Below are 24,562 nucleotides of genomic sequence, written 5' to 3' on the forward strand. Positions count from 1 at the left end.
CTGTTTATTTTAAATATCTTCAGTAGGTGTAAGAAACTGATTGCAACTAGGAATAGCAATTCCAAATCTCTGAAAATTTGCATGCTTTCTTGACAAGGGAGGTCTTGTGTAATCTACAGAGGTAGAGAGACATTGTGTTTTGCAGCATGCTTGTTGTGTTTGGGGGCTATATATTTAGTTGACAGTTGTCAATTTTCAGTCTTTTTCTCGTAAAGTAGCTGTGCTGAGCTCACTCCGCTGGATGGCTTATTATGGTGAAAATGGCATCTTTCTGAGACAGAGCATGAACCTGCTGTGCTGGGCTCTGCAAAATGTGTGTTTGGGGGAAATTGCTGTAGTTCATTGCTCAAACAATTCATTTTTATTAGCTGAAGTTTAATTTTACTTTTTGGAGCTGAAACTATTCTCCAGTGGTGTGCCCCAGGTATTGATGCTGGGGCCTGTCCTTTTCAGTGTCTTTATTGATGATCCAGATGATGGCATTGAGTACACCCTCAGTAAGTTTGCAGGTGACCCAGAGTTGGCAGGAAGTGTCAATCTGGCTGGGGGTAGCGAGGCCCTACAGAGGGATCTGGACAGGCTAGATCACTGGGCTGAAGCCAATTCAATGAGGCTCAGCAAGACTAAGTGCCAGGTCCAGCCCTTCAGCCATCGAGGCCCTGGAGCAAGCACAGAGAAGGGCAACGAAGCTGCTGAGGGGTCTGGAGCACAGGCCTTATGAAGAGCAACTGAGGGAGCTGGGATTGTTTCATCTGGAGAAGAGGAGGCTCAGGGGAGACCCTGTTGCTCCCTGGGGAGATGGTGGATTCACCAACCCTGGAGGTGTTCAAGGAACATTTAAACACTGTGTTGAGGGACATGGTTTCATGAGAACTATTGCTGATAGGCAGATGGTTGGGCTGGGTTGATTTTCTCTTTTCAAACCTTGGTGATTCTATGATTCTATGAAATTTTAAGGACACAGCAGCATGGCAAAGGTAACCTCATCTGAAGTACGCTTGAAATCTGTGAAGTGCTTAGTTAGATGTGCACTTAAATAGTTTTTGCTGAATTGAGCATGACTGGATATACCAGCTTAATTGGCAGAGGCTCTTCAACTTTTCCATTGCCTTAGTGTTTGTAACATGCTGAAGCATATTTAAAATTTCATTAGTGGCTCAACGTTAAAGAGTTGAGGGGTTTTGAAACTGTATTCTGGATCAAGAATGCACTTATGTGTTGAACAAGCACTGTGAGATCTGTTGCTGTGCTCTCCAAATGATTTAGAGTATTCATTTTTAGACCACATTGGAAAACAAAAATTATTCTAATGGAAGAAGCATGTTCTACCATGACTCTTCGCTGTAGTGTGTCACATCCATACTTGGGAACACCTGGCCTAATGAGCACCAGCCCACCTTGAAGAGTTACCCTAAGAGGTAGGATGCAGACTTGATGACTAGGTTCAAGCAGACCAAGCACAAACCTGGTTCACTCGGGTAGTTTTGAGGATGTGATAGTGCAGGGCTAGAGTGAACCTTGTAAACTCTATTTCAAGCAGACAGATCAAGTCTTCCAGAACACTGGCCCATTGAGTGCTTGCATCTGGGTTTGTTGGATTTAAATTAACCTAAGAGTCTTTTCAAGGAGTATGCTTTGAGTGTATTTGAGTTATTCAAATTTTCTGTCTGTGCAAAACTGACTGAAGTGTTTGAAGTCTGGGGGCCAGAGCAATCCTCACAAAACAGAGCAGTTTCAGCTGCCCTCTCAATTAAATGTTAATTGATGCAATAGTCACCCACAATGGGGTGCTTCACCAAGTGTCCTCCACTGTTTTGTGTTACTGGGCCAGTGAGTATTGCTGGGGGAGAAGGGGAACAAAAGGTATCTTAAAATAAACCTTGTGGTGCTTTTCCTTAGTTAGCTGAGCTCTGCTACTGGTGCTTCTTAACTTTTGTTACGTACAGCAAAGAAACAGTGGATGTGTTTCCTATTCATAACTTTCCTTCCACTTTCCTATATCAGTGGGTTGCAGTGAGACCTGAACAGAGGGAAAAAGAGATATATACTGCAGATTGTGAATAATAGATTTAAATAGAGTAATTGGTGTGAAGGAATTGAACTGAGAGCTCACCTTGGACAAATATCTTTTGCATTATGTGTTTATCTTTCCTCATTTATCTTTCCTCTTCTGGACTTGTCTCTGTGATTTTTTTGAGGCAATTGTAGAGCTTTACAACAAAATTCCAGTCCCTGTCCTTCCTCTCAAGTCATAGAATATTTTCTGCCATATAAAACAGCTTCATTAGAAGAGATGGTCCTATACATTATAGTTTTATGGCTAACAAACAATTCAGAGGCATGTGAGATGTAACAAGACAAAAATGAACCTAGATTTTACAAAGCCTGGCAGATTTTCTTACTGTTGGGCTACTGAAAAAGAGAGTTTGAGGGAAAACTAGGACTGCTCATATACCAGTAAAAGCATCAAGATAGTTCTAGATTACTGGCTCTGCACCACGGTAGGAAAGCAGGTAAAGAAATACCTGATAATTCCTGGTGTGATTCTAAAGCGAAGTGATCTCTGTGATCTTGTGTAAATTGTTATTGGTACATCTACCAGTTAAAGATGTAGATTTGTATCTTTTTTGATTCTGTAACTGAAGCTGAAGGAAGTGACAGCCATTGATTTTTGTCTATTTGCTGTATGTATATCTCTTCTGATTATAATGCCTTATGAGTGGCATTTGTTCTGTGAATGATTTTACCTGTTGGCTTAATTTAATGTGGATTTTATAGATTTCAGTGCATGTTGATTTGTAGATAACTCGGATCTAACTTTTAGGTTTAAAAAGACAGTTATGTATAAAGCATGTTGCTAAGGCCATTAGCAATAGTTAACGTGTAACATTTACTCCAGTTTTGAACATAGTTTCTTAGCTACTTAAATCAGGTATATTGACTTCATAATAAAAAACACTGTAGTAACTTAAAACTAATCTTCTCCCAAATCTTTATGATTGAGCTTGATGCCATATGGTATTGAATATCCCTTTGACCAGTTTGGACCGGTGTCTTGGCTGTGTCACTTCCTCTATGCACTCCTTGTCCTCCTCGATATCAGGGCAGCATGAAAGGCAGAGAAGTCCTTGGCTCGATGTAAGCATTGCTCATCAACAACTAGAGCATCAGTGTGTTGATGGTGGTATTCTTATCCTAAATCAAAACCATGGGGCTAGCTGACCTGAAGAAAATTAACTCTATCCCAGCTGAAACCAAGACTTATGAATCTATTTGACCTTGGGCGGTGGATGTTTAATTATAAATTGCAGCAAGAAACTAACTACAAGTAGAGGTAAACAAGATGTGAAACTACGTGGAACTTCTGTGTGGGTATTGACTCAGGCAAAGTTTTTCTTTGAAGCCCATGAAAAGGCAGCAAGCTGACTGATACAAAGCAAAGGAAAGAAAGTCCTCAAATCCTTGTTGCACTGCTTCTGCCAGAGCTAGCTGATTAATAATGGCAAAAAAGCTGGGGGCCAATTCTGACTTAACAGTTTGATCGAGCCAACTGTTGGTTCTCTAGTTTCTGCAGATGTTGTTTACTAGGAATGAATGTTTTGCTTTTATTTTTTTAATTATTTAAGTTTGACCTGTGTATAATCAACAAGCATTGAGAGTGGTTAGGTTGTTATCTACAGATCGTTTAGCTAGAAAGATTATCACAGTGGAAAGGGATAATAAAAAAATGAGTGAAAATGCTCACCCATGTCCTGGGCTCAGAGGAAAACTCCAAAGGGAGCGATCTCCAGGAAGAGATCCTTCCATGGTGGCAGTCAGCCCTTATGTGGGGTTTAAGGGAAGTGCAGCCAGGCTCCAGCCCTTCCGGTCACACAGCTGAATTGCTTTCACCTGTGTCCCATGGCTGAGTCAGTGCTTGCCTCAGGTGATCAATCAGAGTTTCAGGCCATGATTCAATGGTTCCCATACAGACCTGCTTTTTCTATGACCTAATTCCGAGCCTTGCTTTATTCTGATAACTAGCTCACACAATTTTTTGGGAGGGTTGAGGGGAAAAAAATAATAGGAAAGAAGACCAACAGCACGTTATCATATATTGTATGTGTATATCACCTGTGGAGCACTCAAATAGTTGGAGCAAGCTGATGGTCTTTGGCAAACCCACCTTTTGGCTCCAAAAGCTTCTAAGCTCCAGAAATTCTTTGGTGAGGTAGTCCAGGATTTTAGCTTAGATCTGTGGCTGTGGCAGTACTTTGGATTGTGAGTGGAATGGAAAATCATTGTTTTTGAATTTGCAAGACTTAAGAAGAGGTCTCCTCATTCCTCTGAGATGCTAGCTGCAGTAGGAAAATTGTGAAATAAAGGTGATATTGAAGGGATTTTAAATGTAACATACCAAATCCCCTGTGTGAGGGATCTATCATACATATATGTGATAAAACCTCGGATGAGGTTTAACAAAAGCAAGTGTAGAGTCTTGCATCTGCGGAGGAATAATTCCATGCACCAGTACAGGTTGGGGGATGACCTGCTGGAGGGGAGCTCTGCGGAAAGGGACCTGGGTGTCCTGGTGGATGACAGGTTGGCCATGAGCCAGCAGTGTGCCCTTGTAGCCAAAAAGGCCAATGGCTTACTGGGGTGCATTAAAAAGAGTGTGTCCAGCAGGTCAAGGGAGGTGGTCCTCCCCCTCTACTCTGCCCTGGTGAGGCCTCATCTGGAGTACTGCGTCCAGTTCTGGGCTCCCCAGTACAAAAAAGACAAGGATCTCTTGGAGAGTCTAGCGGAGGGCCACAAAGATGGTGAAGGGCCTGGAGCATCTCTCCTATGAGGAAAGGCTGAGTGAACTGGGTCTGTTCAGCCTTGAGAAAAGAAGACTGAGAGGGGACCTGATCCAGGTCTATAAATATCTAAGGTGTGGGGGGCAGAATGGCGAGGCCAGACTGTTTTCAGTGGTGAGTGGAGACAGGACAAGGGGAAACGGCTGGAAACTGCAGCATAGGAAGTTCCGCACAAACATGCGCAAGAACTTCTTTACAGTGAGGTGATGGAGCACTGGAACAGGCTGCCCAGGGAGGTGGTGGAGTCTCCTTCTCTGGAGATGTTCAAGACCTGCCTGGATGCCTACCTGTGCGACCTGCTGTAGGGAACCTGCTTTGGCAGGGGGGTTGGACTCGATGATCTCAGGAGGTCCCTTCCAACCCCTACAATTCTGTGATTCTGTGATACATATACATATATATGTGTATATATATATATGTGTGTATATATATATATATGTGTATATATATATGTGTGTGTATATATATATATATATATTATATATATATATATTTTTTTTTTCTTTTTTTCTTTTTTTTCCAGTGGCAGTCTTGAAGCTTTCACTGGAGGAAGTAGATGACTTTGAATTTAAACTGCAGGTTTCCTAGCCATAGAACTGGTCTAATGAGAAAGATGTTACCCAAATAAAACCTTGCTTCGTGCTGCTATCCATGTAGTATGAAGATTTCTACCAGGAGACCTACTCTCACCTCTACCTCCCCTTCACCCCGCAGAGTACTCTCTTTTTGCAGTTCTTAATGAAATTGCCATCATGTAGGCTGTGAGCTGTGTTGCTGGTGATATTGAACCCTTCAAGGGATTGGTATTTATATAATACCAAATGAATAAATAATCTCTGCAATGCTCTGGAGGTTACAGGATAAGAGACAATTTCTGTGCAGCTGAAGTATCACACTTTAAATCTCACTGATATTCTTACGCACTCTTGTATCAGCTTGTCATAAAGCTATTTATGTCTGATAAGTTTCCTTCTAAACACTTGTAAAAGTAGCTTTGAAGAGTAAGATTTGAATTAACCTTTTTTTTTTTTTTTTTCCTTAGGAGTGTTTTCAGGTTTGAAACCATTCCAGTAATGTCTGAATGCACTTTGGTGGCAATTAGCTGTAAGCTAATAGTTTTGCATGTGGACAGAAAGTTATCCTGTAAAATAGATAATTGAGAATGATTCACTCAACAGTATTGCCTCACTAATGAAGCTAAATTTCATTTTGCTGTGAGTGTTATGAATAGTAAGTCACTGGTATTTACTTCAAGCATATTTGTGTGATTGCTCCAACCCTCTGGAAAAGGACAAGGGGGAATGGTTTTAAACTGAGACGGGAGGTTTAGGTTAGATATTAGGAGGAAGTTTTTCACTCAGAGGATGGTGACACACTGGAACAAATTGCCCAAGGAGGCTGTGGATGCCCCATCCCGGGGGGCCTTCAAGGCCAGGCTGGATATGGCTCTGGGCACCTGGTCTAGTGGTTGGCGACCCTGCCCATGGCAGGGAGGTTGAAACTAAATGATCTTTGAAGTACTTTTCAACCCAGGTCATTCTATGATAATTCAATGGGATGGGGAAAAAAAAACAAAAAAACAAACAAAAAAAAACCACACAGGGATTCCTGTAAGAATTTGCATTGCATAAGGCTTTTCTTTTACTTTCTTATACTTCCACTGACCTTTCTTTCCTAAACCAGTAACTGGTCAGAAGGTAGGTAAATGCTCAGTATGCTGCCTTTTATTGTAAAAGGGAGACAGCCATAGTAGCAAGGATGAGTTCTTAGGTCATTTGCTGAATTCTCTCCTTCTGTGTCATTGTTCTCTTTACTTTTAGTTTGTCTCTGAAAGGAGACTTAGAAGCCCAGCAGTTATTTCATGTGTGCTTTGGAATAGGAAGCTCTCTAGAAAATGTGTAGCTAGGAATCTTTCTGGAAGCAGACATAAATTACAGATATGTACCTATGTTCAGCATACCTATCTGATGCAAATGCTTTTGCTGAAACTAAGAGTGAATTTCTGGAATCTGCTCTGCTCAGTTCCTCCTTGCTGTGTGTTATGCTTTTCATCACTGAAGACCATATTTTGTGTGCAGCAGTCTACATTGCCTGTTGAGAGCTGAATACAATTTCTTATTATTGTTGTGCTAAATAGGAGGTCAGGTCCTGTAGAATAATTGCAGTAAATCTTTCTTTTTATCTGATTGCTCATTAACTCTGGAGTATGAGAAGTGATAGCAATCCTAGACATTAATTTTTTATGTGAAAATCAAAGTTCTTTGCACACAAGTGGCTTAATGTTAATGCTGCTCTCCCAAATAAGAGGCCTTCAAAATGAATCTCCACAGAACCAAGTATAACACTAAAGACCTCTGAAACAGAGTAACAATGGAACTGGGAAGTATGGAACAAATGTTTAATTTAAACAAGTACTGAATTGTCACCTACTGAAATAAGTTCTAATTATACACAGAAGTATTCTAGTGAACTAGAGTGCAGTTTTCAAAAGAAACAGTGTTATTAGAGTGGAATTAATGAATCCCAGCTTGTTACAGATCTCTTTCATATTTGAATTCTCTGCTTAGTAATAACATTACAGTTCTTCCCACTTAGAAGTGATGAGCACTGTCTTGGATTCTTCTGTTTTCCATAAGCTTGTAGGTTTTTTAGTATTTAATAACATGTGGACTTCCCTGCAACAGACCTGTGAATTGTCCTTTGTTCTCTATTAGTAGTTTTTACAAAACTTTCCAGAACTTAATTATCCTTGAAAGATTTTTCTCCTGATTTGAAATTAAATAATATTTTCATAGGGTGGGCGGGAAGCTGGGAAAAAGCTGGCAGATGAGCAGAATGTTCGATAATGAAAGTTGTAGAAAAACAGCCCAGAATTTTGCTTCTATTTCTGTTAATGTGACCAGGATGTGTTGGGTTGGTGGTGCTGTAAGTAATGGTTTGTTGAATTGTGTAAAGCTGGTATCCTAGAGTTAATCTATTGTACCTTTTGCAGGTGGAGATTTACATTTTACCTTTATATATTTACCTATGGAGTACGGTTCCTGAAAAAGGTAGGCACTTGCGTTATTATGCTTTCATAACACGTCACAGACTCTTCTGCAACCTTACGTAGATATAATGTAGAGCACAGGCATAAAATTGACATCCACCAGGAACAAAAAATTAAAATTTAATTTGCATTCATAAAACGAGTTGCCATTGGCACTAACTGCTTAACAATAAATTAATGGAACAAAAAAATCCATGGATATTGCAAGATGCCTAGTTCACTTTATTACTTTTCTTTATTGACATTAAACAGGTAGTAAGACTTACTAAAGTATTCAGCTCGGCTTTTGCATCATTCTTACTTAAATTCCTCTGGCAGAAGTTGATTTTTAATAACAAGCCAAATCTATTAGTGATTTTAATTATACTAGTTTTGCTTGTTCTTTGTCTGGTGTACTTTGGAAAGATGTATCATGGGGTTTCCTATCAATGGTATGTTTCTGGTGATTTAAAACAGAGAAGGACATTAATAGCCTCTAATTGCCCTTACCATAGGTCCATTAACCTAACCATTTGTTGTTATCTGTATCTATGGTGCAGATTTTTACGGCGTTGCTAGTTCCCTGAGATTTTGTACAAGTCAAGCAATATGTGTGTAAACCTGAGAGATTGAATTTAGGGGAATGTGTGGTCTCAGTGTGTTTATGTAATTTTGACTATTTGTTTTGTGCAAAAAAATTGACTCAGTAGGATGTATCCTACGTGCTTCTGGTGATCTGTAAACAGAAGTATAACCTGGGGTTAGGTGAGAGAGAGGAACACATCATTTTTACAGTTGAGATTCTTGAGATTATCTCAGATGATTAAATTTAGTGCCAGCAGGACTAATTATGCCTCTGTGCAGGGAAGGGACACTGGAGCTGTTCTCAGTCACTTAACAGTGGTTGGCCTCAGATGCAGTGTGCGTGCTTGCCTTCTGTGTGGACCCAAGCCACGTGCTATGCACAACCTCGTCTTGAATACTTCCACTCTCTGTATTTCACTCATGCTCCATGATCCTAATGTTCTGTTTTCTGCTTTCAGTTTTTCCCGTGATTGTGGGAAATCCAAAAATAGTCTTAATGATAAGCAATTAATTGGATGTTGCCACCATGGTGAATGCTGTACACTTCACAGTTGGCTTCTGACTTATTAGGATGCTTATGCTCAATGCAGAACAGTTACTAGACAGTCATATTATTCTAACAGTGTTTGAAAGGAAGAGTGACTGTGGTGCAAAAGAATTCTTAAAAGTTTTTATTTTTTCCTATGCCTGTATTGTGTATATTTTTTTTCTGGCTTGTTGGCATAGGCACAGTAGTATGTATGATGTAATGTTTTTCAGCTCACAATAGAATTTTAGGGAGCAGTGTGATTTCTTTAAATCAAAATTATTTAAATATTTTACTCTTGATAGTATTTCATCCAGCAAACAAAGAATCCTCTTTTAAGTAAAGCAGCCCTTTTCTTATTTTTCTTTCAAACTCAAAGTGTTTTATTTTGTTAAATATGTTGTAAATGTCTTGAAACGTGAGGAAAAAGTATATTTCTTAAGAATAGTTTTCATATAAACGTAAAAGATGCTTCAGTGATTGCAGTGGCCATAGACCAGAACTCTTCCAAAACTATCCAACTGCTTAACATCTTTTGAGAGGATGACCTCACGTCCCTCATGGTTTCAGAATTACTGATTTTTTTTTTTTTTTTTCCAGCAACTTCTCTTAGTTTTGTTCTTTCCCACTACCTTGGGGAATGAGAAAGACAATGAGTAATATTTTTATATTAGTCAACTTTGAATTTAAAAAAATGAAGGCAATACTCTCGGAATGTGCTAAATAAACTGAAGCCTTACAGTAGTGAGGCAGCAGCTTCCTTGAAAGTATCTGCTCTTGGAAAAGCCTGCATATTAACACTTTTAAAGACTGAAAAGAATACAGTGAATACATATTTAGTTACAAATCATTGTGAGCAGTGTCTACAGCTTGAGATGACACAAAGATTGTGTCTTCCAGTTCAGTATATTGCTGCAGCATTAGATGGATATTACACGAACAGCTTGTTTACCATGTAATTGTGTATATTTTAATTATTCATTTTTACCCAGTATTGTAAATGAGTCTCGCATCATTTTATGCCATTGTCATTATTTCAGTCTTCTGCCACATATACTTATTTCTTCCTTACAGTCCTACTTCTTCTTACAGTCCTACATAGGACTGTACACAAATTAACAAAATTATGACCATACATATATATATATATATATATATATATATATATATATATATATATATAGTTTGCCTCATCTTCATAGTAACATTGTGTAAGTAAAAGAAAATAGAGGCTTTTTGCTGCGCATCAGACACCAAAGAGTTCACTGGATCCACTTAGGGGGGAAATCTAGATTTGCAAGAATTAAAATCCAAACCAAGCAAGCCAATTTGCCACACTGGTTTTCAAGGTCCTCCTTCTAGTAATCCTGTCACAATTTTTTTTTTTCTTTACAAAGAATATATTGCTTGGAAATACAGGATCTTGTTGAAAAGTCTTGTTTAGCAAGTTGGTGCAACCTTCTCTCAACTGATGAATTGATTTACAGAGTGCCTGGGAGATTGTAATGGAATTTCAGAGATGCTGTGACTGCATTTCATTCCTGATTTCTGGAATATTGCTTCTTTTTTTGTAGCACTTTCATCTACTGTTTTATAATTTTTGCCTAGAGAGGAGTCTGAGAGGAGGCCCCATGGTGGTCTACAGCTTCTTCACAGATGAGCGGAGGGACGGGTGCTGTTTTATGCACTCTGGTTAAAGCAACAGGATCGGAGGGAACGGCATGGGTTGTGTCAAGGAAATTAGGAAAATGTTTATCACCAGTAACTGAGCACTGGAACAGGCTTCCCAGAACAGTGGTCATGGCACCAAGCTGGATCCAGTTCAAGGAGCATTTTGACAATGCTCTCAGAACTATGGTTTGTGTTTTGGGCAGTCCTGTGTGGAGCTAGGAACTGGACTCAATGAGCCTTGTGCCTCATCCCTTCCAACTCAGGATATTTTATGCTTCTGTGATAAATTGCTGATGATAAAGCCACTGGTCTCAGCTGGTGAAGGAAAAACTATGTGAAAGCCTATGCAAAGGCATCTGGCGACTTAGGGGGACCTAGTGTTTCCTAGAGGTTTTTGAAATGTGAATCAGCTCGTGTACAAAAGGCTGTCCCTAAAACACAAATTCCAGTGTCTCTTTTATAGTTTCTCTGTTGGCTCTTGGATTACCAAGCTATGAAATACTCTGACCTCTGTATTCTTGTCCTTCCCTTCTGACCTGTCGTGGTCTTCTTTTAACCTGTTGCTCCTTTGCTTTGCTGCTTATGCTGTTGCTAACCTACTGGTTGCCTTTATTCACAATTGACTTTCCTTGGTTTGAAGGTGACGTTAATCTTTTCATGCAAGACTGGTATGGAGACTGTCAATTACTTAAGCATTGCAAGTTTTGAGGACCTTTCCAATGTGCTGGCCCCTTGCCCAGAGGCTAATTTCACTTTCTGGATGGACTCTTCCTGAAAACACATTTCTTATAATGCCCACAGGACATGAATCATTACTACTTTGTCTTCTGCTGTCACCATCCCTTTTAGCTACATTAGGTAATATTACTGCATCAGTGCAATGTCAGCAAAAGAATAGACTTGTATTTCCTTGTGTACCATCAAATCACTTGAGGAAACACTAAGGATATGGTGCCAAACCACCATTCTTGCAAAAAGTGTTACTATGTCTTCGGTGGCTTTATACAGCTGACAAGCTTATTTAGTTTATTTGGGAAGATATGCTGATGTTTAATAAGCAGTAATTAGATAACGAACTTATCTAATGGCGCACATGCTGACATTAATTTATTTTTAGAATGGAAGTTTTATATCTGACTTGGTTAAGCATCTAATGTGAAGAAATATGCATCAGATTTCTGCTTTGCTCCTCACTTCCCTACCCCCCGGCACATGAAAGCTAATAAAGCTGCAATTTAGAGCAGCTGTATATCTCTTCAAAATGCCATTGCAAGCTTGTTTGCATTACTCTTCATTTCTGCAGTTAATGGCTGATCTGGATAAAAAGAGATCTGATGATTTACTGCACCCAGTAAAGCAACTTGCAACTCCTGGTAGTAGCAACTGCAAGTGATATGATGTATGAATTCTTTTGCCATGCTGTAATTGCTGAGTACGTTGCTGGAAGTATTGGAACTTCCTAATCACTGAAAGCCGTCTTCTTATCAAACTGTTCTCTTGTTATGTCATTTTCCACTGTTAAAGGTGGAAGATGGGAGAAGAGCTCCACTTCAGACCTTCTAGAACTTTTTTCTTGAAGCTCTTAGGTGTTTGAAAAGAAGACTATGAAGTGCTTATTCTTACCTGTGTGCTAAATAGGATGTGGCCTGTTACTACCCTAATGTTTCTGTGTGCACTTAGAGAGGACTTGGCTTTCTAAAGCTTTTTTTTTTTTTTTTTTTTTTTTTTTGAGAAAGGATGGCCCATTCCACTGCTGAGGTGAATTGGTGTGTTCTTTGTTTTCCTGGAACAGCATAGCAACAACACTGCACATAGGCATTTTGGTCCTGGGAGATTTGTAAAACCATTGAAAATGCCACTTTAGATTGCTTGTAAATGAGAACCTTAGACCTAATGTCAGACCACCTGTGTTTGAAATGCAAAAGAGAATTTGTTACTTCTTAATGTGGTGACTAATAATTTGTTTACTGTTATATCTTTATCTCTTGACCTTAGAGATTGTTAACCTCTGAAAAGTAAGTAGCTATTGATTCCCACAGCAGCAATCAACTCTGTAGGATTTATATTTGGGGAAAGAGGTATCTCTGGAAATTGAGTTCATATCCTGTGGGAAGTAAGAGAAGATGGGGACATGGAATATTTAATTGGAATAGTGTCTCATTTACCATTCTGGTTTTGGAAATTTTCTTCTGTTTAGCAGTTTTGCAGCTATTCTAAAATTTGTCATCAAACTACTTAGTACCTTCCATGTATGCTGTCTTGCATCAATTTATCACTGATGTTTCACCTTCAGTTTTCTTTAGATTCTTGCTGTATAATCAATGAATATACAGATGTTATAGTTATGAAAATATATCAGAGAGTTTAGCTAAGCAGTTATTACACCAAAACAGAATAGATAAAATGCTTACCCATATCCTGGGCTTGCTAAGAAACTCTAGAGGAGGGGATCTCCAGAAGAGACCCTTCCCCACTGCTAGTCAGCTCTTATATGGGTCTAGGAGAGGTGCAGCCAGGCTCCACCCCTTCCTGCAGCACAGGTGAATTGCCTTCACCTGTGCTCCGTGGCTGACTCAGTGCTTGCCTTAGGTGATCAATCAGAGGTTCAGGCTGTGATTCAGCAGTCCCCATACACTTGCCACCCGTGTAGATAATTTATTTTACTTTTAGGGAGTTCTTCTATAGTCTTACTATAGAGAGAACTTATGTTCAGATTTGCTTTTGAATTAATTTCAAACATTCCATTCCTTCCCAAGGAAGTATTTCAAAGTCATCTGATCTCTTTGGCCTTTAGGGAAAAAAGAAACTTCTTTAAGACAGGATTGCCAGGCATTGTTCTCTCTGTATCCTGCTCATCTGTACATCAGGGCTGTTTGCTGATACTTTAAAGACTTCTGACCAGAGTAATGGTATAGCTCACGTGCTCTCTGAAAAATGAGGAGTTATTATTACTGTAAAATTACTACTGTATTGTTCTGTGCATTTTTATCATTTAATTTTCCTTTAAATGGAAAGTGCTCTTAGATGACAAAGAAAAGAATATTGCATTCTGGCCGTATTATTACAAAGTCATCTGCAATACTGTGAAACTTAGACTTAATTGAGTCACTCTTCCTATTTTAAAGAGCAAGCGCGTGTTTTTATTAATGTGAAAGGGAGATTTCAATGTACTCAGTTCACCTGTTTCTGTTTTAGCTGTGTAGTGTCTCAGCAGGTTAGTGAGTTGCACAGCATACAATATAAATGCTGCCCTGTGCTGACTCAGTAAAGCAATTTAATTATGCCACAAATTATTTTGCCTAAAAAACAAGCAGTACGTGAGGCTATTCTTTGACACTGGTGTTCTTTTTCATTGATTGTTCCTGCAAACAATAAGCTGTGAAGCTTAATTGTACCTCTGTGAAGCCATGGAAGGTACGGATTTGATTGTTTACTTGTTTCTCTCTCTTTCTGGTCTGGCTTATGAAGTTTTGGAAAGAATAACCTGACCTTGGAAAGTTTGACATGTTTGAGACCTCTGATAGATTCTACCTGCAATGCAACATTTGTTTTCTAGTCTCTTTATTTGAACACTGACCATGGAAATCTCATGGATTATCTGACGATGAGTGGCTGAAGGAAGGCACCTTGCAATTCTCTTGGAAAGGCTGGCTTGTTATAAGAGCCCTCTTCCCCCATGCTCAGTTTTTCTGTATAGTGCGGCCCAGAGTTTGTTGGCACTGGAGACAGCAGGACCATTCTGGGGCAAAACTTCATTTTATAAAGACTCTCCTCTTTCTTTTCCCATATATTTCTCAGCTAACTCTTATTTCAATATATTTCTCTTACATTTCGTTGTCAGATCACTGCACTGCTTCTCAGCCCTTCCTCAACTGCCTTAATTAGTATGAGGAATGGATTTGGGATGCTGGGAAGACTGCAGGTTTGATGTGGTCCTATGGACAACAAGAGGTCTGCTTTGTTTCCTTCCTTTTCCATTGCCATCTTTGTACCATCACCGTTCTGTATTATCTACAAATTTTCCCAAAGAAGCTGATAGCAGTACATGGCCTTGATTTAATGATCTTGGTCAGTAGTCATTTCTGCCCTAGCAGAAATGCACCAGATTTCTCATCCTTCCAGGAGTTATTTTTTCCCTTAATTTCTCAGAAATAGGAAGATAATCTGAGGAGTTTTATTTTGGTACACCACAATTTCTGAAGTGCTAACAGGAGCAGGGCTGAAAGAAAGTAGAAGGCTTTTTGAGTGAAACAGGCAAAATGAGAATATCAGTGATGCTCCTATTCCAGCAGTAGGGCACTGCTGGCATTGAGACTTTCAAATGCAGATAATGATGAGCGATTCTACAAAAGCAAGGGAAGGGAGAACAACACACTAATTTAAAAATATATCTAGAATTGAATTTCATTTTGTTTGGAATTCAGCTGGCAATATTTAACTACCACTGACATCAGAGTAATAAATGAATGCTCTGTAATCAGGAGTTTGGAAAGTAAAGCTGATAGGGAGTCATGCCCAGTCTCATCAGTGCTCGTACCTTATGCTACTGCATAAGCAGCCTGACTTCCTAAAAGATAAGGATTTTTCCATGTTCCGTTTATAAAAATAGCAGATCCAGATAGAATATTTCTGGAAGTGATTTAGTTAGGCAACCTTAGGATTAAAATAATTTAAATTCATTTGGAAACTCAGATGGTTCATTCATACCTATAGCAAAGCATTTAGAACAGTACTCTGCTATTGCCAGGGGCTTTTCCTGTTTTGCTGTTCCGATGAATGAAGCAATCCTTTTTTCCACAGCTAATTGCACTTGAGGAAAGAGTAGACATCTTATATTAGAACGGGTTATTAATAACCCAACTGGTGCTTTGAATTGCCGTTATTAACTTGAACTCACTATAGAGGCAGTGCCTTGAAGCAGAATATCCTTATCCACATTTAAGTTAGTGGGCCTTTAGATCACTACGTATAAGAGCTTTGAGTCATAAAACTGCTGTTTTACCTTTTAAGTACAAGGAAAAGGAAGCTTGCTAGTTAAACAAATACATTATTGGTAGTTCAGTAAGCTTTTTTTTTGTTTGTTTGGTTCATATTTCCTTTCTGTGTTACCTCATCATTTTATCTTAAGGCGTTCACATCGTTCCTGACTGTTGATGGTCTCAGTTTCTGGCAATTAAAAATGACAGACTTTAGCACGGGAAAATATTCCTTTGGGTTCAAATCTAATTCAGAGTATTGCTTCTGTTTTTTTTAACTGCTGCTGTCTTAAATACACTTTCACCAGGGATTATATGTATTTTTTTTTCCCCACAGATTTACAAATTTAGGAAAGCAAGAAAGGCAGCCAGTTCTCTTACCCAGTTACTGTTTGTTGTGCACAAAACTTAGTGTTCATGTTAATCCAAAATTTAATTAAGTTTAGCACCAGCATAGTTCCTCTGCTCTCATCTCTACCAGTCACTCTTCCTGTTACTTTTTTTAGCATAATGAGTTTCATTTAAGAGCAAAAAAATACAAATGGATCAAATAGATCTGAAGATGAAAAATGGAAACACCAGAAAGTTTGTATTTAATGCACAACCTAACAGGAGGAGAAAGGGAAAATTGAGGAGGAAATTAACATAAAAGATCGTGTAGACTTAGCCAAAATAGTTTCCCAAATCTGTAAAGATGTCCATCTTTCTTTGCTCAAGTGAAGTAAATGTTCTCACAGACACTGACTCGGAACAAAGCAGGAAAGAATTTCCTTCAAATGGCATTCTTATTTTTACATTAGCATTTTCCCCTATGCTTCTGTTATGTTAGAGAAAATTGCAATGAGAGATTCTCTTCACTGGGCTTTTTCCCAGGCACTACTGAGTGCTTATGGCATAAAATCAAATACACCAAGAAATAATTCACTACAAAGGACACCAGCACCTTAAGTGTGAATTGCCCTGATCCAGTCAATGTGACGTCAAAAATAGGCAGCAGGTATCAGGAATTGGAGTGAAAGGAGCTGTTTTAGTCAATCCTTTCCTTTGTTGCTTAGATTATGCCTTGTTTTAGCTGTTTCCATGGATGAAATTGCTCAGAAACTGCTCCCTTTCTAGAGACTGCCTTTGGTGTAGGCGAAGATGGGGGCTTTTAACCTGTCCACTGCAGAAAGCTGTCTGGATGAAGCTCTACTGCCACAGCCATCATGTGAGACTTGATTGTGTGTCTGTGAGTAGGCTGCTTGTTATGTCAAGGCTTTAGTGGCAGCAATGTGGGGAGATCTCTGCCAAAAGATTTCCTCACCAGCTGCCTGTGATGGCAACAAATGCTCTTGTATCCTCAGGGTTTAAATCTTGACCCTGTAAACTAGAGAAGTTCTATTTCTATTTTAAAAAAATTTAAAATTAGCCATTGCCGTATCTTGCTGACTTTCAGACTGTCAGGGATCTGAGACCTTGCTACAATGTGCTGATGCTAAACTACAGAAAAACACTGCAATTGCAGGAGCAGAAAGTGGAGGGTGTTGTGTTCTGTTTTTTTTTCCATGCAACTACCTTAACTATCTGGGTTTGTGCTTGGAATCATACCTCAGTGACGTCAAAAAAAGGCAGAAGGTATCAGGAATGGGAGTGAAAGGAGCTACTCTCAGGAAGAATTGTTTTGTTATTTGAGATAGACTTCTCATTTTGGGCCATGGCTCCTTTATGGCACGCAGTGAGTCCTGGGAAGAAAAGAAGCTCACAGGGGATTCCTAAAAGTCAGTGTCAGTAGGAGAAATGTAGGAAGGGATAAATGTTTCCCTTCTACAAATAGCATGGAAGTCAGCAGCTGGTCAGCATCAGCCAGAGGTACTTTTACGGCAGAGCAGCCACAGATAGTAACTCCAATTACAGAAAGTAGATGTGTAATGGTAAGTTTAATTGCCTTTGGATAACTGAAGTATCAGAGCCCAGTGCTCTGAAAATCCAGGAGCTCTGTAGAAGCTGCATCGTGCAGGAAAGCAAGGAGCATTCTGAGATACTACAATTCAGTACTGATCTTGGAGCATTACACAGCTACTAGGAGTGAACTGACCAATTATCTGCTTTAATAATTCCTTCTTAGGATTTTTACTAGTTACTTAAGTGTATGATAAGTCTTTGCAGTTCACTCCCATGGCAAGCTATGGTTTACCAAGTGTAAACTTAGGCAGTTTACACAATCTTTTTTCAAAGTGATTCCAGGACCACAGTTGCATGTTGCCTATCTTAATAAATTCAGACGTCCTTTTAGATGCAAATTCTAGGTTAATTGATGTGGTCTGGCTCTGCAATCAAAAAACTCAAGGCAGCTGTAAAGCTAACAGATTTACAACTGCTTTGTTTCACCAAAGGCATCTGGAGTGCTCTGCTGAATGGCTCTATTACATTTTATGCATTCTTCTTACTGTGCACATAGTGACTACAAAATATGAGTTGTGTCACTAGGAAACCTGTTATACACAAATGAATTGGGACTTTAGCCCAGCTTCTACAAAATTTACGTAGGCCTTCAGCTGCAGTAAACCATCAGAGCACCACTGATTGCCCAACTTCATGACAAAAGAAATTTTGCTTACTAAAAAGCAAGCAGAAGAGGAAGTGCTGGAACAAGAAGGTACTCAAATGAAAACAAATTAGTTGATGGCCAGACTTACTAGTAGGACTGTTGGCTGGCTGATGAGAGCAAAGAGAGGAAATGCTGTAGCTACCAGCTTCTCTCCAGCTGCAGAATTCCTTGGTTCTGTTTAAAGTGTGCAAAATTTCATTCTAGGACCTCTGAGTGTCACCTGCAAGAAATGGTGCAGGCTTCTTTTCTCCCATCACCTCTACCCTTATGTAGATATTAGAGCCCTTTTCTACAACTACCTATTCCTTTTGCTGTTTTCATTTTAAAATACTGGGGAGTAATTTTCCACATAATTTCTAAGTTGAAATTGGGATTATCAGCACAAGACCAACGTACATTATATTTTTAAAGGGGAAAGTGGATGTATGTGGTACACTGAGTTTACTCTGCCTTTCCAGATATAACTTATGTAAATAAATTCAGATTTGTATTCATATTTTTCTAAAAATAATTTTGTGCACTCATACATTTGCATCTGAAATGTCAAGAGCATCATTCAATGATTGTTGTTAATCTTGGCCTTGGAGCGTGTCCTTCTGTATATTTTATTATTTTGAGTTCATAGAAGTATCATTTTTAATTATATTTGGAAGTCAGCCCTGTAGATTGCTGAGGGGAAGGGCTGAATTTTCTGCATTACAGAAGTGCATTTTTCTGATACCTTGTTTTTGCAGACATAAAGCACTATACTCAAGAACAATAAAAGTTCCATAAAAACTTATGACAGTTTGCTTAGTCATAACATATGAAAAGAGAACCTTAGGAGATTCACTGGCAGTGTGTCATGTTGGCTTCAGTTATGTTGTGAATGGTGCCAAGAAATATGAATGATTGCTTGGGTCGTTAAAGAATGATGAAAATGCTATTCCTGTTGTGAGAAGAAAACAAAACCACGCATCACTAGAAAGAAGAGAATGCAGCTTGATACAAAATATTCTAGATTCTTCTGTTTTCCATTGTCAGTTCTTGCTGATTTTGTGGGTAGGGGGAAATGTGTCTCATTTTGATCTATAGGTATTTAAATACTGGTCCCCGCGGAGAGACTTTTCTGATGACTCCGTGGTTCATCCTGCCATAAACAAAACCAGCCAGTGCCATCAGCTGCTACGATTGTGCATAAAATACCTGTCACAGCAGCCACTGGAGGCTGGAAGCTGTCTGATAGAATTTTTAAATGGGCGAGAGAATTTTTAAGTGGTATGATAAATACCTTAGTAGCAAAATAAATACAATCATAGCAACAGGTGATATTACTGTGATTCATATTCTATCTTACTGACGTTGGTTTTTGAAGCATGATGAGAAAAACACATTTCTAGGTGAGTAGATAATGTTTCTGAGACATGTTAAATATGAAGTCCTTGGAGGCTGGGCAAATTTAGTGGAAGGCAATCAAAAGTTGACACAGAGCACTTTGGTTGTTCCTCTGCAAATCTTCTAAATATCAAGGCAAAGTTGAATTTTCTTTTTGTTGGAGATAAAGTTGCTGCAAAATGCTGATACTTGCTTAAAAAAAAAAAACAACGAACTTCACATCCTTGTAGAAAATTAATAAGTAAACAAACTGAAAGAGTTATGGTCAGAATATTGAGCCTGTTGTCAACCTCCGAATGATCATGAACGTGCAGCTAATGCTTGAATTGTCATAATGAAGCCATGGATCTGCCCAGAAGTTCAAAATACAAGTTAGTTGTCCAGTTGAAACTGAAAATGATACTGCTGATATGTGCTGGGTGTTTCCAGCTGCATAATTTCTCTGAGTAATCAGTTTGGATGGCTCAAAAATGTTTTACAGGAATGTGTGTGTCTCATCGCCAGGATATCAAATGAGTTTTTGGTTGAGAGAGCCTTTCCAGAAATCTGACACAGAGTGAGGGTTTGAAACCTTGTATTCCGCAGTCACTGTCCTGCCTAAAGTAATGACACATGGTGGAGGTCTTGTTTTCAGCTTTGTCACTTTATACTGCTAACCCAGTAAGATCTATTGCTGAGTGCAATGAATAAGATGTGGAGCAGTTTTGATAAGTGTCTCTCAGCTGCCCAGTACTTTGTCGAATAAACTTGCCATCAGAAGTCTCAGAAGCTACATTAACTGTATGACTAGGATAATTGATTTCAGTAATGCAGCTAGCTACCTGTATGTGGATGGAAACACAGGCTAGTGCTAGTCCAGTTTTTGTGTGGTTAGTAGAATCTACAAGCTTTGCTCCTGTTTGTAACTGTTTTACCCCAGTGAGGCTATTTAAACAAGGATTCTAATTTCATTTTGCTTATATAAAGTAATGGCAGAGTATCTACTCAGCATTTCTTGGGTATTTTTTAGTTGAAGCAATGCTTGGAATACATTCAGAGAGCTAATAAAGAGGCTGAATGAGTAAAGGATGCTAGTTACAATTCAATGCATTTTGCTTATTTTAATAACATGTCAATACACTATTTATGAATTATGTTACCAAGGAAGAGCTTCTCATTGTTTTCCTTTATTGCTTTTCCTTTGAAACAGCATGTATCTACTCAGCTATGACTTGTTTTACAGCAATAAATATGTAGGAGTTTCTTCTGTAGCTAAGAAAAAGAAACACACTGTATTTGTTTGTATGTTGTGCACAGGAGCAAGGGTTTTTGTTGGTATGTATTTTCCTTAAGAAAGAATGATTGCTGTAATCTATATTTACACTGATCTCTGTTGAGCCACGAAAGAAGAAGGGGAAAGGCCAAAGGAACATAGGGCCACTGTGAAATTTGAATCTGAGAGACTCACTTATTGACAAGTCTCTCGGCTTTAGCATAGTGGAGCAGTCATTTTCGCACAGCAGTATGGTGTCTCTAGAGTGGGAAACCACAGAAGGATACTTTGGGTTGCTAACAAGGTGATCTGACTTTCTAATGTCAACAGCCATTCAGCTTATCATGCCAAAAGGCTGCATGCATTGTAGAGGAAGAAAAAAAAAAAAGTAATTCAAGTAAATCGCTTTAAGTGAGCACTTATTCAACTAAATTATGTGCAAGAGGAATGTTTATTAACATATTGAATAAGAATAAAATTGGTAGGTTTCTTAACTTTAATTGTAAAAAAAGTGAAGAGTGAGATACTATTTAATTTTAGTATGTTGAAGGTCAAATAAATAAAGTTAATTATGAGTAACTTCCACTGATGTTATGAAAGGTGCTGTTAAATAAAGACTGTAAGTGGAAAATTTAAAATGAAGATTTGAAGTCTCCCCTCCCCTGCTGTTGCAATTGTAGATAAGCTGTAAAGCTTGGAATATGGTGGAGTGTCCATCCCCACAAACAAGAGATTGCAGGCAGAATACAGTGAGAGCACACAGCTACTACTGAGGAAAAGAGGAAGTTACACATGTACAAGATGACAAATGTTTAGGTCTAGGGATGAGAACAAGCTATGCACAGTATCTTGGGGGCTCAGCAAATAAATGCTAACGAAGAGAAAAGCTTCTGGCCTCAGCTGAAGTACTTAGTTATTTGAAGACCAACGGCCTGCTTTAATTTGATGCAAGTAGATGTATGAGTGCTGTGACACATTCATGTTTGCACCAGAGTAAGGTGGGTAGAAATTTGATGTATTATCCTGACTTTAATTAATAGTGCCAATTTCTGTTGCATTAAATAGAATCATGGATAGCTGTAAGGGACAAAATTTTGTAAAGCTGTATCCAAATGTATTAAGCATGATAAAATCTTGGCCTTTTCAGATTTTGGAGTAGGGACTACGTGTGCATTGAATGCTCAAAATTTCTGTGTTGTACTCTTTTTGTCTTTATAGGAACAAAAATATTCTAATTTCAAAGGCAACAAAGGCATCTTTTCAGACTGAGAATGTCTTGCTTTTGTTTGAAATACGGTATTGTGTATAAGTAGGCTTTCCTGAGGTGCGGGGATTCTGTTATGGCATGCTTGGATTTTTGCATGCTCTATTCAGGCAAAAACAGCTGGCCCACTGCCTTTATTCATCCATGGGAAAAGCTGGGAGATTTTTCTTACTTACCAGGGAATTGAGGAAGAACTCCTTTGGGAATTACAACGTGCCCATATGATCAAGAGTGAATCAGGTGCATAACAGCTGTCTGATACTTGAAACTGTCAGCTAGACGCTGTTTTGTAGAGAATTGGGGTTTGATGTCACTAGGCTAAAAGATGTGCCTCTGGAAGTGTTTCCTTAGCATGTTGCTCGTTTCAACTTTATAGGCTGCAGAAAAGGAAAAAATGAGTGCCAGCAACACTATTCATCTTTTTCACACGTGTCTTATTTATCTATAGACTCATGCTTCCAAGGATGAAAAGGATGAAACTGAATTACTGGGCAAAGCAACACCAATACATGTGGGCACAACTTGCCTGCTTGGATCCTAATTGTGCTCAGCACAAGTACAGATAGTTTAGTGAGTGACAGAGCAATGTGGAGTGAGGTGAACTGTGAAAGTAACTTCAGCTCTACTAACACTAACAATCATTGTGCAAAATTGTGTGACCCACATGTAAGTATGTTCATCTTTAAAAACACAAGCTGTTCATAAAAAACATGCATGCAATTCACTTACCTTAAATATACACATTTGATGCCTGACTTGCCAGCAGTGTGGGGAAGACACGGAGAGCTTCTGTGTTTTGGAGAATCCAGCCCATGACCTCTGTGTGTTTCCTGTATTCAGTGGATTCTGCTGGGCACATATGAATGAGAGGCATATTCATGGTTGTTTGTATTACTGTGTGATGAACTAGAATTTAATTTGTTATTTTAAAATAATACTTCATCAGGTACTTATTGTCTCTCTGATAAAATACACACAGTAATGCCTTTCAATCAAATCAACTATGGACTGTATGGAGAATAGATCACAATGAGAAGAGGTTTATTGTGCTACCTTTTTATTTTTATTTTTTATTCATCTACTTTAAAAACTATCCTTTCACATTGAAGATTCTAGCAGCGTTTTGAGCGAGGCGTACAGTTTTTCATTACTTTGGGGCTAGTGAAAGCCAGGACCCAATTAGAAGCTTTCTTTACAGATAAGTAAAGGCAGCTAGAGGCTTCTGCTTAGCATGCAAGCATCTCAGTTTTTCCCTTGTCTCGAGAGGATTTTTTTTCTTTTGTTTCTTTTTTTTTTTTTTTTCTGGAAGAATTCTTGAAAATTATTCCTTTTAATCACAGAGTTTGTAGAGAGGTTTGTTGGAGCTTTTGACAGGTATTCCTGTAAGGACTGTAACATAAAAGAAATTTTTTCCTTAATGCTGTAAATGACAGCGGTTTTAACAGCAGCTTGTCATCCTTCACTGTCATTGATACTGTACTGATTGGGCATTTTATGTTACATAAGGGAAGATTTCAGTGTTGTAGGGCTGGTGCTTTGTGACATAGAATCATGCTTAGGGTGGAAGGGATCCAATAATCAAATAATCTTGTTCTATCCTCTCTGCTTTGAGCAGGTTTGCCACCCACTAGATCAGGCTGGCCGAGACACTGTCCAACCTGAGCTTGAAGGCCTCCATAGATGGGGAATCCACAGCTTATCTGGGCAAGTTATTCCTGTGCTTCATCACCCTCTGAGTAAAGAATTTTCTCCTGACATCTTACTTAATTCTTCCCTATTTTAGTTTAAAGGCATTCACCCTTGTCCTATCACTATCAGGCTTTGTAAAAAGTTGGCTTTCCTCCTGCTTATAAGCTCCCCTCCGGTACTGGAAGGCCAAATGAGGTCTTCCCGCAGCCTTCTCTTCTCCAAGCTAAACAAGCCCAGCTGCCTTAATCTTTCTTCATAAGATAGCTCCACCCCTCTGATCATCTTCATGGCCTTCCTCTGGAGGCATTCTAAAGTCTCCATGTCTCTTGTGCTGGGGTCCCAAGGCATGAATGCAATACTGCAGATGAGACCTCACAGGGGCAGAGCAGAAAGGGTCAATCACCTTCCTCTCCCTGCTGTCCACATCTCTTTTGATACAGCCCAGGATACTGTTGGCCTTCTGGGCTACAAGTACACTGTGCTGGCTCATGTCCAGCTTTTCACCTACCGAGACCCCTAAGTCCTTCTCTACAGGGCTGTACTCAATAAGTTCTTCTCTGTCTGTATATATATCTGTGATCACCTCAGTCCAACTGCAACACCTCACACTTGGCCTTGGTTGAACCTCATTCGATTCACATGGACCCACTTTTCAAGCTTATCCAGGTTCATCTGGATGGCTTCTCTTTCTTCTATTGTATCAGCTGCACCACTCAGCTTGGTGTGATCAGCAAACTTGTTGAGGGTGCACTCAATCCCACTATGTCATTGA

General features: G+C 39.1%; 1 protein-coding gene across 1 annotated transcript in view; it reads left to right on the forward strand.

The window, feature by feature from the left end:
- Positions 1 to 24,562, forward strand: part of CERS6 (ceramide synthase 6) — a gene marked incomplete at both ends in the record, with an annotated part of 104,774 nt that overhangs the window by 47,813 nt on the left and 32,399 nt on the right. The window contains one exon of the mRNA XM_079539275.1: positions 7,831 to 7,888. Coding sequence (XP_079395401.1) covers positions 7,831 to 7,888 — 58 coding nt within the window. The remainder of the gene's footprint in view (positions 1 to 7,830; positions 7,889 to 24,562) is intronic.

This window comes from Tetrao urogallus, assembly GCF_951394365.1.
Source record: "Tetrao urogallus genome assembly, chromosome: 8".
Lineage (NCBI taxonomy): Eukaryota > Metazoa > Chordata > Aves > Galliformes > Phasianidae > Tetrao > Tetrao urogallus.